General features: G+C 40.7%; 1 protein-coding gene across 1 annotated transcript; it reads left to right on the forward strand.

The window, feature by feature from the left end:
- Window positions 1-1,263: 1,263 nt before the first annotated feature.
- On the forward strand, window positions 1,264-4,989 carry LOC115052294 (serine/threonine-protein kinase NIM1-like). The gene is made up of 3 exons (XM_029516345.1): window positions 1,264-1,537; window positions 2,534-2,802; window positions 4,231-4,989. Exons 1-3 carry the CDS (start codon window positions 1,264-1,266, stop codon window positions 4,987-4,989), a joined length of 1,302 nt encoding a protein of 433 aa, XP_029372205.1.
- Window positions 4,990-16,745: the final 11,756 nt, after the last annotated feature.

Here is a 16,745-nt window from a genome sequence, read left to right on the forward strand (position 1 = left end):
GGAAAATTCATGTCAATCAGACATACATATTGCATTAAGTAAAACACTGCAGACTGAGATGCTCTCTGTGAAATGTCTTGATTGCCGTTTTTCTGCTGCCCACAGGGACAATACACCTGAATGAAAACGCTGCCTGGTGAGGCATTGACCTCATGATTTGTAATCTCTTTATCTGTTCTGTTCAGCCACCATCTAAGGGGGACACTGCTAATCTCTACAGGAACATTGAGTAACACTGTTGCATAACATTTCACCTTCGTAAGTCCAGGAGATCAACCTCAGTCAATGTTAGCCTCTGTGAAGCCTTTTCTCTGTCAGAGTTCTACCAAAACTGCAATCTAGTGCATCCTGCTCACATAAAACCCTACTATGAATACATACACATGTACACTTTGGCCATCTGCTGTAACTTTTTGGTCTCAATTTTGTTGACTGAAACTCCCGTTAAACATTTGAAAAGACTAGGGCAGCCTTAAATTAAAAGAGGATTAGAGGTCATGACACCACCTTAATCGTTCATCTCTCATTGAAGAGGAGACAGTAAGCAGTGAAGGGTGCGGCCAGGAAAGCCCAGGCTGGTTGTCCTGCTATCTGATAGCTCAAACATACATGCCCCTTCCCCTCCTGAGTCTCTGTCTACAGAGGACAAAGAGGGATGACAGTGTTCTGCTGAGCATGATGCCATTAATGTGTGGAACAGGTGTGGAGAGGATACATTTTTCTGGGTCCTGTTGGGCCAAAGGAAGCATGCTTTTTTACTCCATTTTTTTCCTTGCAATGACCTCCATTACTGCGTTACTGTGTTTGATGCAGACCACCAATTTGGAAACTTGGTAAGGAGACGAGAATCACGCTGTCCATGTGAATGTAATTTGTTAGGTGTCTTGTATTTTTGCAGCCATTTTACACATTTTAATGCTATTTTGTACAGTCAGTATACATGTACAGTAAATGTATGTTAAACTTTCTTCATTATATTGTTATTGTCATAAAGCTGCTAAGTGACACTGCTTCACTGAAGGTGGCAATTACAGACTTAGGAATTTGTCAAGTTTGGATCTTTATTCAGAGCCAAATATTATTAGTGATCCACTTTGCAGGTGCTTTTACAATGTCAGACATCAACTCTCTCAAGCAAACCCTTTCTGGATCACTGAAAATTGAGACGGTGTGAAGTATTTCCTGTTTTGCTGGCTCAAACTACTTCATATAAACAAATAGTCGATAATGACGCCCTGGCGTTCTCTCTGGCCTGCTACAGAAATGCCTGGAAGCCAGTACCAGATCACAAGCTCCAGGCTACACCACCGCCTCTACAGCTTGACAGACAGCTCTGAAACTGGCCCTGAGGACGAGGAGGCTGAGACCCGGGTGCCCCTCACCCCACTGCAGAAGCTCACCAATGACATGTGCAAAGATGAGAAGACCATCAAGGAGCTGATCATCGGCCGCAGGGTGGGCTTCTACAAGGTCCGAGGGGAGATCGGTTATGGGACGTTCTCCAGAGTCAAAATGGCTTTCCACGCTCTGACTAAAGGTGGGTGTGTAGAGGAAAATAATAATCCAAAAAAAAAAAAAACCCACCACTGAATGCCCGCCCATCCTCACCCCTCTGGGAGTCCCATATAATATATTTAACTTTGTCTCATTCATTTGACTGTTGGCTCACTATACTGGTGTGCTGCCAGCACTCAGTCTCTACTTCTGACTTATATTGACTTGAAACAGAGATGCAAGGAGAAAAGACATTTCAGCACAACTAACTAAACCCAGGGGGCATCTCACCTGGAAGAACTTGTACCTTTTAAATTCAGTCCTAACAACAGGAATTTGGGTTCAAGTACAACCCACAGCCCTCACTCAAAAAAACAAAAACAAAAAAAACAATGTCATTAGAAAGCTTTCAAACCAAAATGGCCAAGCTGTAATTTCATACAGTTAGTAAATTGCTCATCAATATTAGTTAATATTAGTTAAACCTACATTTTTAAATAAATACATTAGAATATAAAATGTCAAACGTAATGCAGACCTTTTACTAACCAATGTTTTCGTAACTGGCTGGTCAAAAGCTGCAAACATTCAAAAACATGATAAACTTTTCAATGACAGAAAATAAAAAAAGGAACATATCCTGCAATGTGACAATTTAGTGTTTTTGCTTGACTTTATTGACAAATTAATTGCCACCAAGTGGCATATTGTTAATGACTTATTTTACTATTACATAATAGCATTACATACATACAATACTGATTTGTTGTCCAATTGGCAGAGGCAAAATAATGAGAGGGTTATCACCTACTAATTTTGAACAATCATCAATCCAAACACACTGTAGTACACAGTGTATTAAAATTCTGTTATTAGCTGCGAACTTTAACCACTTAATGTTTGGCAAAGATGAATCAGAAAGAATATTGCTGTGAGGCAACAGCGCTAATCACTTTGCCGCTGTGCAGCTCTTTCTTTATGAGGTTTGTGCTCCATATTTAGCTTCTCACTCAACTAAAACTGTCTGTGCCTCTTGTAGACAAAGTGGCCCTGAAGATGCTGGATAAGGCGCGGCTTGACATTCAGGCCCAGCGTTTGCTCTCCAGGGAGATCAGCAGCATGGAATCCCTGCAGCACCCCAATGTAGTCCGACTGTACGAGGTGGTGGAGACACCAAGCCGCCTTTACCTGGTGCTGGAGTACGCCGGAGGAGGAGACCTCCACAACAGGATCTGCAATGAGGGAAAATTTTCTGACAATAGCAGCAAGATCATCTTTGCCCAGATCCTTTCTGCCATTAAATACATGGTCAGTGACTAAGTATAGCTTTTTTTTTTTTTTTTTTTAATGCAGTTTTATTAACAGTTATGTTAAAATTCAAAATATCTAAATCTCAATTGAAAAAATCTTTTATGTAGGACCTTACCAAAAATGAGGAAGAACAAAATAACTTCACATTCAGTTTCTCAGGTATTCTAACTTTTTATATTTATCCAAAATCATGTACAGAATAAAATATTTTGTTTATAAACTTAGGTGTATATTCATATCTACATTTTGAAATGTAAGCGCAATTCGAGTTTTTTGGACCCTATTTTGATGTTAAAAGAGGGTGGAGCTATGCAAAGTACAGGAAACCCCATTATAATGATAAAAATAATAAATATCATCAACATACTTAAATAATGCAAGTGATACATTCAACTTCAGGAGCTACCATTTGCAGTCAAACATCCTGCAGCTATCAAAGGAAGAGTCTGGGTGAGTTATGGTCCAGGTCTCTTATCAGATCAGGTAATAGGCTGAGAGCTCTGCCTTCTGGACAGAAGTCAGGCTTTCAATAGTATGATAGGCTGGGGGAGACTGTGGTGAAATCTACTTTCAGAAAACACCTGAACCCATAGAGTGAGAAAAAATAATCGATGGAAGAGGCAAGTCCTCATCAGAAAAAGTGTGGCACAGGGTGGTGTTGTGTGAGGAAATGGTGGTGGAATGAGGACCCAAATGCACACGACAGAACCCAGACTTCAAAATAAAACAGGAAGTGACACAGACACACTAGACACCAGACAGAACTCAAAATATGACAGAAACTAAAACCATAAGTGTGCAGGACCAGTGCAAAACATAGACATATCATCGCAGCAAACGTGCAGGTGTATCAAATGATGTTGACATAGATTTATTCCATTTTAATGTGGAGGTTTACTGGGCTCACTGGGACTTTGGCTAATCGATTGAACTGATATTTAAGAAAAAACTTTTTACTGAGCTTTGTCCCTTAACATGGTTCTCTCTATCTCTATCTCTATTTATCTTCTGGTATACCAGAAGATTGATGAGATGAACAATAACAATGCTCTTGTTATACAACTAAAACATATTTAGCTTAGCTCAAACTCACCACAGGAAACTCAGTGTATCATCACAGGATCTTTGTCCATGTAATGCAACAGAAAAAGTTGGCCAAAGCACTCTTCTAAAGGGGAAAATAAAAATGGCCTTATAATCTCCTTGACCTACACCTCTGACTGAAGAGCACATGTGGTTTCCAATGCATGACAGACTGACATGACAGGGGAATTCTCATTTGTTACCACTCATAAGCTGTTTTGGAAAAACAAATACTCTTTCTATGTATCTCAACAGTTAAGTTGATTACGATAGGATGATTTGCCAAAGTCTTCAAGTCCAGTTTAGGGAAGTTTCAAACCACGCATGTGCTTTGCTCTGTAGCACAACATCAACATCATCCATCGGGACCTGAAGGCAGAGAATGTTCTATTCGCAAGCAACGGCTGTGTGAAGGTGGCCGACTTTGGATTCAGTACGCAGGTTTCAAACCGCAACGATGCCCTTGACACCTTCTGTGGCTCTCCACCCTATGCTGCCCCCGAACTCTTCAGGGACGAAAGCTACCTGGGGCCCCCAGTCGATGTGTGGGCCATGGGGGTCCTGCTTTTCTTCATGGTGACAGGCACCATGCCTTTCCGTGCTGAAACCATGGGAAAGCTGCGGCGCTGCATCATTGAAGGCACTTACAGCGTCCCTCCCTGGATGCCTGGGCCCTGCCAGAAGCTTATCAAAGGCATTTTGAAGACAGCCCCTGCAGAGCGCTATGCTGTGGAGCAGATGATGGGCTGTGATTGGCTCTTGCCCGTGGAGTTCCCCTGGACATTGGTGCCTGCGGAGTCACTGAGCCCTCTGCAAAGCCTGCTGGAGTCAGAGAGCAAGGACCTGGAAGAGATGGTGGAAGAGGTCAGGGGCTCGCTGGAGGAGCTCGGATTTACCACAGAGCACCTACGGAACAATCAGCCCAAAGACAGCCGTAACCCCTTCACAGGGGTGTTTCGAATCCTGCTGCACCAAGCCCAGAAGAGGAGGGGATGTGACTGCCCCCCTGTGGTCAGAGGGATGGTGAGGGATCCCAAGAGAGAGGGGCTCCGGGCCTACAGGGGCCTCAGACACACCTCCAAGTTCTGTGTGCTTTCATAGTACACAGGAGCTTCAACAGTTTTTATACAGGCTTTTATACAAACCCATATATATGTATATTGTGTAGTTTTTTACAGACAAATATTTCTGATCATTTTATGTTACTCTTTCTTTTTTTTAGCTTAAACTATAAGTGCCAACTGAATTGAGCTAAAACAATAGTTGTCATTTATGAGTTGCTGCTCTTTGCAGAAACTGTTTAGATTTGCTCTGTAAGAGTTGTATTAACTATTACAGCTCATCAATCTACAGAATGTTTAGCTCTTAATCTGCTCATGAAGGTTTTTTTTGTTTGTTTCTTTGTTTGGTTGTTCGCTTTTTTGTAAATGTCTGATCTGCTCAAGTGATTTCAGGCCCCACTTTTCCTTTAAAATGAAATAATATCTCCTCCTTCTAACCTCCCTGTGGCTCAGTTAGGGTCCTAACCCTGGTGTTGAGAACCACAGAGTTATTCTGTGAAATACTGGGAAAAAAAAAAAAAAGAGACGCCCCATTCCTATTTACTATAATGCATTAAGTCTTCTTCATGTAAAATGTGTTTGTCCAAATGATGTTTGCCTTTTCTTCTGAGCACAGTTAAAAGACTCTGAGTTGAACTGTTTCTCAGAGAGGGAAGGTGAGTTTTCATCCATTTAAAGCATATCATTCTCTTGTAAAGAGTCTCGATGTTGATGAAGAGAGGAATAAAGTGGTGAAAGTGTGTCATGCAGAGTGATTGTTGAGCTGCAGCGCAGGTGGCTGCCGCCGCCGCACCCGAACAGCGCTGTTCTCGCTCTTTGTGGCCTGTTTACCAAAGTTTGACCAAGTGCCTGACCCCGGTGAAGTTGGTTTTAAGGATATTTGACAGACATTCTTCTGTTCCTCGCAGTTCCATTTACGAGCCAGCCACTCCAGCATTTCAAGTGCACACATATTGCTGACTTTACATTAAACACACAGAGACAGAAGACTGCTACAGCGTGTACCAACTTCCTGTTTTCAAAATAAAAAAGTAGGATATTTAAAGCAGAGATACTGTGTTTAAAGGCAAAAAAAACAGGCCCCTCAATACATTACAAAACTGGTTTTGATTCATTATATTACCAATTCAGCTAAAATGCTAATATTTCCATATGAAAATTGTGAATGATTTGAAAATGCAGGGAAAACAACAGGTGTATCTCATGTACCCTCTGTAGTATTATGTTCCCACACTGAGTTTTCAGCCAATTGATCACATGACCTGGAAGCTACTGAGCTAAAATGCTAACAGTTACATACAAAAATGTATCAAAAATATTTTGAGTTTTAAAATGAAAAAAACAAGGGGAGTATCTCATGCAGGCAGTGGAGTATCCAATCCAATCCAATCAATTTATTTATAAAGCACAATTTAAATAAACACAAAAGTTACCAAAGTGCTGTAGATTAAAATGGAAAAAATAAAAGACAGAATACTAAAAATAAAACACAATAAAACATAGTACCTAATGGATAAAATATCTGTGCATATAAAATCAACAGCCTAAGCAGTGTTAAAAGCCAAAGAAAAGACGTGCATTTTAAGAAGAGTTTTAAAATTGGGCAATGAAGAGGCCTGCCTAATCTGCAGTGGCAGTGCGTTTCACAGTTTTGCAGCGGCAACAGAGAATGCTCAGTCCCCTCTGAGCTTCAGCCTGGTTTTGAGAACCCTCAGGAGCAGCTAGTCAGCTGAACTGAAAGATGGGCTGGGTGTGTTGCGTTTCAGGAGCTCAGCGAGGTACATTTGGGCAAGACCATTTAGGGCTTTAAAAGCAAGTAAAGGAATTTTAAAATGAATTCTAAAATGGACGGGTAGCCAGTGAAGCTAAAATCGGTGAAATGTGCTTGAACTTCCTTGTGCCAGTGAAAAGACGTGCAGCTGCATTCTGTACCAGTTGAAGGCGTGCAGTGGAGGACCCACTAGCCCCCATGTGTAGTGCATTAAAGTAATCAAGCCAGATGGTTACAGGCATGGATTACTGTTTCAAAGTGCTGTCTGTGCAGAAAGGGTTTTATTTTTGCCAGCTGCCTTAACTTATAGAAATTGATACAACATATTTAGAGATTTCGTTTCTAAAAATGCTTTTTATGCGGGAAATGTCCTCACATTTGTAGGATTGGTAATGATTGTCCAGAGGATAAGATAAGAGGAGCTTTATTTATCCTAAAGGGAAGTGACAGAGGACCACAAACATGTGAGAAACAGTTGGTGGGAGGGAAGTCATTGTCAGGTCTTTCATGCTGTCCCATGCAGAGATTTGGACATCAGTACCACTTGATGTGTTTAAAACCACCAAAAAATAGTACACCAACTGGCTGAAAATCATCTGGAGGGAGACTAGATGAGGACTCCAGACCGCAGTGCTTCATGCAGGTAATAGCCTACAACTTAAATTTATGCTGTTTATTTATTTATTTAGTGGGAGAGCTGGCAAGCTGTCACAATCATATTGTTTCTATATTTACATTTTTATTATTATTATCATTGCTCTGTGCTTTTCTCTTGCTATCTCTTCTTACATATTGTTATGTAACTAAAACGTTGATATGTGCTATTCATTTTCTTGTTTATGCATTTCATGAATTTTATGGGTTTTTTTATTCAAATGTTTCCAATGTAAGGGAATGGGAGGAAATGGCATACGTACCAAACATATGGTATTTAATATACATACTGTACATACGTACAGCACTCCGGTTAGACAGGTTAGACAGGTGCTCTGACACATTGCTTACTATCGCCAATGTGTTCAGCACCAGGGACAGTTATACAGATGCTGTGACATATTGTATACTGTTGCCAAGGTGTTCAGCACCACAGACAGTTATACGAATAAAATATTACATTACGCCAAACGCCTTGTACTTTTAAAGGGTCATTCATCAGAAAAACTCCTTCGTGCCAGACTTTTTGTACTTTTTGTACTTTTTAAAAGGTTAATTCTCCTTAAAGACTACTTAATGTGAAACTCCATGTAGTTGTAAAGGCTTATTCTGCTGAAATACTACACAATGTCATACTGCTTGTAATTACAATTACAAGCAGTATGACGCTCACAGCTCACAGCTCACTGGCACATTTTACAGGAGAAATGCATTTTCTATTTACTCATTACTCATTCTCCCGAATTGAAGCATATTGCTCCCATGCTGAAGTGAGCGACTTAAGTGTGACTTGAGTCCCCATCTCTGGAAAGTCGCTTTTCACACGAGTTTTTAACTCCAAAGGGGCCAAGCAGAATGTGACGCCCTTTCTGATGATCCTGTTGGAACAAAAAAACAGTACCAGTGTCCTGGTGTTATCGATGTGCTGCTTAAAAACCACAGTACAGGCCAAAAGTTTGGACACACTTTCCTATTCATTTGAATGAGAAGGTGTGTCCAAACCTTTGGCCTGTACTATACATGGGGATTGTTCCTTTATGGAGTGGTTTGCTTCTTGGGGATCTCTCACGGCACACGAAGACAGAAAGCCTAAAACAACAGATACAAACTGCCACGTTGAGCTGTGGTTCAGTAGGGTGAGAATGAGAGCGGGAGAGGGGGATATTCAAAACAGGTGTAGGCAGGAACATGATGCTGCATGAAGTTCGTGGAGATGATGCTGTGGTATGGAATTAATGAGGATAAGGGAGCAGGAACATGGGATAGCACTGAGTCACCACCTGCAGGATGAGGACAGGGAGAGAGAGGAGAGGAACTGGGAGAAACAGGGATTTTTAAGAAGCATGGTGAGATGTGCAGTCCTTCTCCCAGTAGCCTAGGCCTATAGCAGCATAGCTAAAGAGTAAAGAAACTTTAACTTTATAAATATGAGCTCAGTCGTACAAAAAAGTTAGTTTTAAGCCTGGTCTTGAAAATTACTAAAGAGTGGGGGAGTTGGTTTCATAGAAGAGGAGCCTGATAACTGAAAGATCTGCCTCCAGATTTACTCTTGGAGACTTTCGGACCACAAGTAAAGAGCGAGAACGGAGTGGCCTGCTAGGACAGTAAGGAACTATGAGCTCTCTGAGATATGATGGAGCTTGGCCATTAAGAGCTTTATATGTTAACAGAAGGATTTAAATTCTACTCTATATTTTACTGGCAGCCAATAAAGAGCAGCTAACACAGGAGAGATATGATCTCTCTTCCTAGTTCCTGTTAATATTCGTGCAGCAGCGTTCTGAATCAACTGAAGGCCTTCCAGAGATTTGTTTGGACATCCACATAGTAATGAGTTGCAGCAGTCCAGTCTGGAATAATTTCTGTCCAGTGTGGGGGTTAAGTGCCAGAGAGGGCAGTAGTGTGTTCACTTTCAGAGAGAGAGCAAGAAGCACCAAGGCGATTAGGCTTGGGAGAACACCTGGGCCGCCTTTTGTCTGCCCTGGGTATGGTGTGAATGGAGCACAGAGACGCAGTCAATATGTATGAGTATTCAGACAGCAATTATATGGTGGGCTACTTCATTTATCTTTCTTTAAAGATATGAAATTGTAATTAATTAATTTGGTTAAGGACATGAGTCATTAGTTGAAGACCAAACTGATGGTGTGTATGACTTTGATTAGGGTTTACAATGTGGTGAGACAAATGTTTCTCTGTTGAGAGAGTTATTAACCAGACTGATATTCCTGATATTCAGTGAGAACCAAAGGGCAAACAAAAAGGAAATACACTGAACTGAGTTGACTCCTGCGTCCTCTGTGCAAAGCCTGGCCGAGTTCAGGCACCCCAATAACTTGACAGATAGTAACAGTGAAAGAGGATCACTGGGACAAAGGGATGGTTTTGTATGTATGTGTTGTTATATGCGAAAATAAATTAGTAATTATTATAGGGCCATACTAATGGTCCTATAAAGACAGAATAGGGCTTTGCACAGCCAGGTACCAGGCCCAAATTGACATATTCGGGCCCATACATAGGCACATTTATAACATGCACTTTTTTGTTTTTGGTAATTCTGATTTGCAGTTATTCCCTCACAGATGAAGGGGCAAAACTTCCTTATCCACCACTCAGAGCTGTGCACACCTAGGCCACACGAGTGGTTGACATGGGAGGTATGTATCAAGTGTGCAAATGTTCTTTTTGAACTGTCATTGATGTTTTGATCATATTGTATTATGACTTATTTTGATGATTAGATAGTAAAGCTGATGGAAGTCATATTTCATCCTATTTGAGACTGTTTATTATTATTAGTTAGACAATCAATTTCTTGTATGTCAGGTTATTGAGGGCCAGCTTCATGTTTTTGCCCACGTTCAACATGATAGACACAAATTTAAGGAGCCAGGTTGTATTCAGTTTGGTTACAGGAAAAAGCTGCTTCAACACAAAGTTTACGAAAGCTAAAGGTGTGTGTGACTATTGCATAATCACCTTATGAATTGTTTTGACTATCATTTGTGCTGGTCAACAATAACCACTGGAACTTTCAGGTTTGTACATTTTTTATGTTGATCTCTTGATTTTTGTCTTTAAATGCATGTTGTCTCCCAAGTAATGAGACTAAAACATATTGATAGTGCCATGGGCCATGTAGTAAGGTACATTGGCCAATAACCGCAGAGATGAGTGCAAAGCACAGTGAAACAGACAAAGAGAGACCCTGGGACACACAGACAGTACTGATGAGGAGCCATGCTGCTGTCAAAATTCATAATATTAATATCATACATATCTCCGTCACCCTATGGCACTCTCAAAATGTTGGGGCAGAAATCTTGTTTGACATTGTTTTGTCATGATTTCTTGTGTCACAGTACGTACATGCTGAAACCAGCACAGTGTACCTGGTGGATGCAGCGCAAAAGGGATCTGAGCTGAAGGCCTCAGAAACTGCTGCTAAGAACCCAGAAGAGTAATTTTATGTGACTTTCAGTTTATGTTACAAATGTTATCAAATAAGTGTACCTGTTTTCATTCAATGGGCCACATGCAAAGGTTCTTTTCATGATCAATAGCTGACGATTGACAATTCTAAAAAAAAAAAAAAAAAAAAGACATTTCTAACATGGGTCAGTGTCTTTATTTACAAATGAATCATCAAAGATGTAAAGCCAGTGATTTATACAATTGCATTCAACTTTCAGATCTTAAAGCTATGACCCAGGTGCTTGGACTCCATTTGTAAAAGAGATTATAAAAAGGACCCACTGTAAATTTTTCTCTTCTGCAGCAATGTCACTTCAAAATGTTATCAACTGATGCATGTCGCTGCATACACCTTTTGTAGTAAGAGCAAACAGAGAGGAAACTTTCTCTATTTTTCAAGGTGTTGACATAACTGTCTGTGTCTTCCTGCTTCCTTTAGTGTGACTAGCTCACATTCAGGATGCAATCACTGCATTAATGTTGCACTGTATCCTTAACAAGTTACATTTTATTTTATTTAAAATTAAAAATAGTTCATAAAATTGAAGAGTGTATCCCTATGTTGGGGTTTGACCTATAAACGGTGATGATAAATAATTATTTGTAAGTAATGAAAACATTGGTTATTTATTGGGTTATTGCAAATGTGTATAATAATCCCTAGATGCGAAGGAATTTGAAGGAATTTGAAAGATGAACTGATGTGAACCAATATCAGCAAATGTAAAAATTATAGTGTGAACAGAAATAACAATTTGTTTCATAGTGACCATGAGTGTATGCAATTTATTATATGCCCCCCATTACAAGACCTGATGAAGTCTTTCCCAGAAATCCCTGACATGGACTTCAGCACAGCAAAAAAATCAATCAAACAGATCCAGTGATTGATCCTGAGTAATTGTTGCCCTACTACCGTTGGATCATGTCACTACACTGGCTGCATGAGATGCACCTTGTTTTTTCATTTTGAATCCACAAAATATATTTGAATAATTTATATATGTAGTTATTAGCATTTTAACATAATAGCTTCCAGGTCATGTGATTAATTGATTCAAAATCAGTGTGGGATCATTTTACTACAGAGGGTACACACCTGTTGTTTTCCCCGCATTATCGAATCATAATTTTCATATGGAAATATTAGCATTTTCGCTGAATTTCTATTCGGTCAGGTGATATAATGAGTCAAAACCAGTGTTGGAACGCATTGATGCGTCTGTTTTTATTGCCTTTAAACACAGCATCCCTGCTTTAAATATCCCACTTTTTTATTTTGAAAACAGGAAGTTGGTACACGCTGTAGCAGTCTTCTGTCTCTGTGTGTTTAATGTAAAGTCTGCAATACGGGTACACTTGAAATGTTGGAGTGGCTGGCTCGCAAATGGAACTGTGTGAAACAGAAGAAGTTTATCTGGAGTGAATGTCTGTGGAATATCCAACTTAAAACTAACTTCACCACAGTTATTGATAGTACTAGATTTTGCCTCATTTCCTAAGTGCAGCCGAAAGCCAATTCATGAAGCTGAACTGATCTGGCTTTAATTTTCAAGGGCCAAATCTGTGTCACATTATTTTTGTCCGATTTAAAATTCAAAATTTTTCAGCTATAAAGCCAATAATCTATTTAAGAAGACAGTTTATTGAAACTGGCAGACCAATTTGGAATAATATAGTTAAAATTAAGCTAAGATTCAATATTTACACACTAACAAACCTATGCATTATGATTATTTTTTATTTGCACAGACCACCATATCAGATTCTTTCAAGGTTCCTCTCCCCACCCACAGTGATGCCATCCTCAGCAAAATGAATGCTGTGATGGAGGATTACCACTTTGGTGATGTCACACTTCTCTTGGACCTCTGTCTTCCCTGCCCACACAGCGGTTCTTACAGCATGAGTGTGGAGGTGGGTAAAGGTCTGTACCTGTCTTCCTATATCTGTCTCCTTGTGGTACAACATAATCTAGAGTTTCTGTAAACTCTGTACACTTATTTCTGTCCAGAATACAAACATGTCCATGAGTCTAGCTCAGTTATCAATGAGCTCAGAGCAGGTTTCCTGTTTTTGTGTACAATCAAAATTTAGCAAAAAGCACATAAAAACAGTTTCAGAATGACAGTATAAAAGACTAAAATCAAGAGTTAGAGAATCAAAACAGGAATAAGGAACAAATATCGTGACAACAACAACAGTGGCTGGAATAATATAAAAGTGCTCTGAAATGTTTTTGATGACTGAAAGGATCATGGTGGTAGATGTGTTTATATTGGTATTTTTAAAGACTGCAAGTGGATGTCTGGCATGAATCATGTAACAATGGTTGCATTAATTCATTTCCATTATTTGCCTTTTACTTCTACAGGTCCCTTTGAGAATGCTGGTAAGCTACCTCACTGCTGCTAGTGCGCCTCAGATGAGCCAGGTGGTGGAGAAGTGTGCCCAGGCTGTGTCCCTGTATTCCAGTCCAAGTCTGGCTTCCTTGAAGCGGGAGAGATCATCAGATGAGAAGGAAATCCTGCAGTCACACAGTGGCTGGCTAGGACCCAGCCACAAAAATCAGGAGGAAAGGGATGCAGCCCAACCCAGCACCAGTGTCCAGGAAGCAAGCACAGAGGGAGGGGGAGCAAATGTGATTCAGTCCAAGTCGGACATGAGCCAAGGAGCCAGGGTGGGTAATCAAGGACTGAGAGAGGTTAGGGAGAATAGAAGGGTGGTTGATGCTGAAATAGTCATCTGACAACACAGCATGTGTGTGCATGTGTTTCACCAGGCTTCAGTTAGAAGGTGGCAGCATCCAGACTGTTCACACAAACAAGCCACCTTATCAAGTTCACCACATTACAGGAGCTGCCTGAGATCATACATCCTCCATAACCACAGGATACTCTGTTCAGCATGAAGTGGTGCCAGACAGTCCCAAAAGCTCTCAGCGGCGGCTCCACTGCAACAATGTTAAGAGGTCACGGACACCATAGCACATCTGTCAAACTGTAGTTTTTCTGGAGATGAACTTACAGAAAATTCTGATGGTACATCAATGCAGATGGCACCTGGAGAGCTGGAGGGGACACTGAAAGGAACACAGACAGTACCTACATTTGGTCTGTGGGAAAGGTTTTTCCCAGAAAAGTAACCTGTCTCACCACATCGATATACATACTGGTGTCAAGACTTTCAGTTGCCCGTTATGCCACAAGATGCTCCCAGAAAACCCGCACCGCAAAACCATCTGGAGCTGCACACAGGGGCCGCCCTATATCAGTTCAAGTACTGTACTGTGTATGGTGTGCACAAACCATGCCCAAGACACCACCTGAAGGGTGACAAAACATACCTGGGGAGGCTGTGGAAAGAAATAGCAGTTTTCTGTTTACTTAGTGCTGTTCTGACTTAATTTATGTAAATGTTCCAGAAAGCAGAATAAGCAATATCAGAGAATCTGTCCTAACAAATAGGGCAATAAAGAAAATATATTTCAGTTAAAAGGTGTAATCATTTCGTGATACAAATGAGTTTGGAGCAAAACTGCTGAGTGTCGATGATCTCACTTGCAGCTTCACAAGTTGTCTTCCATTAAACATTGTGAGGATCGATGGGTTAATGCGTTTGCACTGTAACATCTGGCCAGCGGAAAGAAGCTGATTCAAAGTGAATGCAGTTTCATAGAAGGGTGAAATAGGCACTGTGTCCAACAACTCTGAAGCAGCTGCTGCATTTTATAGTGTGCACAGGATCAAAATATAATAGAGATGAAGAAAGAAAGAGAGATAGGCATGCCGCTGATTGATTGGCAGATAGATAAATAGCATTGCTGCACCATTTGACCGTCCTGAAGTTCCGCACAGTTCGCTGAGCATTACATTATAAGTGAGTGGGTAGTTCCACATGGCTGAGAGGGTTTCCATGCTCTCTCTCTCTCTCTTTGTTCCCTCCCTTCACATGTGTACTTCTCTCCTTCCTTTATTCTTTCAGCCCAGAAATGTCATCGGCAGTCATCTCACTGAAAGGAGCGCTGTTAGTCAGTGATCCACCAAAGATGATGTGATGTGTATCCACCAATTCCTGCTTGTAATTGAAAGAGAAACACATACTCTCCCTCAGAGCATTGTGCACATAATACTGTGAACACATTTCTAATTAGTCTGAGCCAAATATAATCTGTGATAGGATGTTCAAGGAAACAAAATACTTTTTCTGATGTGGTTTTAGCAAGTCACTGTTCTGCCAATGTCAAATACAGTATTATATTTGCCTGAAGTGGGTCTAAAATAAACACACACACACAGACAACAGAGTTGCATTCAGGGACGCTCCATTATGAATTAGAAACAGGTAGGAAACATTTGGCAAGCTGTGGGAAAGATAGGAGGACAAGCATGAGATGCAAAGGAGAAAATGAAAGAAGAAAAAAGAAAACAAAACTTATAAAACATTATTCATCAAAATGTGTCCATCTATATGCATGTGTGTGAGGATGCACACCAGTGTTGGTAGGAAAGATGGGATTCATACACCTGTCCACAAGGAAGGAGCCTCCACCCCTCTTCAGAGCTGAAGGACCCTTCAGCAAGGCCTTCAATCCCCAGCTGCCTTTGCAGAGCTCAGTGAAGTTGCTCAGCGGCTAACTGATTAAGTAGTGTTGGTACAGGAGTTTCTAATCGGGCTGTTCCAGAACAAGATAATCTCATTGAGACTAACTTTGAGCAATAACGGTGTGAAATGTGATTTTGTCTGATATTTCTCCAAAAGTTAAAAATCTCAAGAATCACCTTCAATCAATCAGCTATTCACACACTAAAATACAGCTGAGGCTGATTGTACTGTAATTTGTTTTGTAGGAATGTGGACATAGAGGAGAGTGGGGTGAGTTGTGCTGGGTGGAATGTTGTGCCACCCCTGTTTTCTAGAAAACCGTAGAAGAAATTGGTCATGTGACCACCCCATTTTAAAGAGGCATCCATTTTACTCACCCTGTGAAGAGGGGAGGCACATGGGGCAAGCAGTAAGCACATTAAAGTTCAAAAAACTGTTTTTTGTCTTTCAAAGTGAAAGTTTTCTTGATTATTTCTAAATAATTACAGACAAGCTTGAAAACATTTCACACATGTGTTAGTGCTTTGGTAAGCTGCAATATGAGGCTATACTGTTAGCATGATGTTAGCTCTAAAACTCTGGGTGATAAAAGTTTGTTAAAAAGGTGGGAATGGGGTGATTTGTGCCAAAAGGCCTGGGTTAAGTTGTGTCAGTGGCACAACTCACCCCGACTCACGATTATTATTATATATACCATTTACCATACACCTTATTTGTACCACTTCATCAATGGAGCACCAGCAGGATCCATGGGTCATTCAACAAAATCTGGATGGGTGAATGAAGAAGCTTTTGTCATGTTCCTGGACCACTTCATACGTCACACCAACTGCTTACACCTCACACGCCATCAACCCATGCCATACAAGTCCTGAATGCCCATCAGCAGTTCCAGGCCTAGGGGAGCCACCTGCCACACTGCCTAAACTGAATCCTGAGCACTCAGAGTATGTATCTCCAAAAGACATACTTCCCTTCCCTAAAGTGAGAGCAAGCAAACTAAGAATGAAAAGAAAGAAAGTAAAAACCAAAATACTGACCGACACACCAGAAAAACTTGAGCTGGAGAAGGCACACAATGAGAAAGGAAAGAGAAAGGCTGAAAAGGAGAAGAAAAAGAATGAAAAAGAGAAGAAACAGGCTCTGAAAGGATCAAAACAAACCAAAACCAAGAAGAAAGTGGTTGTCTCCAATAGCTCAGAAGAAAGTGACATGACCATTTCGCTTAACAACACCACTGACTATGATAGCACAGAAGATGTACAGAATGATGATAATGGTGGCAAGGA

The sequence above is a fragment of the Echeneis naucrates genome, chromosome 12 (genome assembly GCF_900963305.1).
Source record: "Echeneis naucrates chromosome 12, fEcheNa1.1, whole genome shotgun sequence".
NCBI classification, from domain to species: Eukaryota; Metazoa; Chordata; class Actinopteri; order Carangiformes; family Echeneidae; genus Echeneis; species Echeneis naucrates.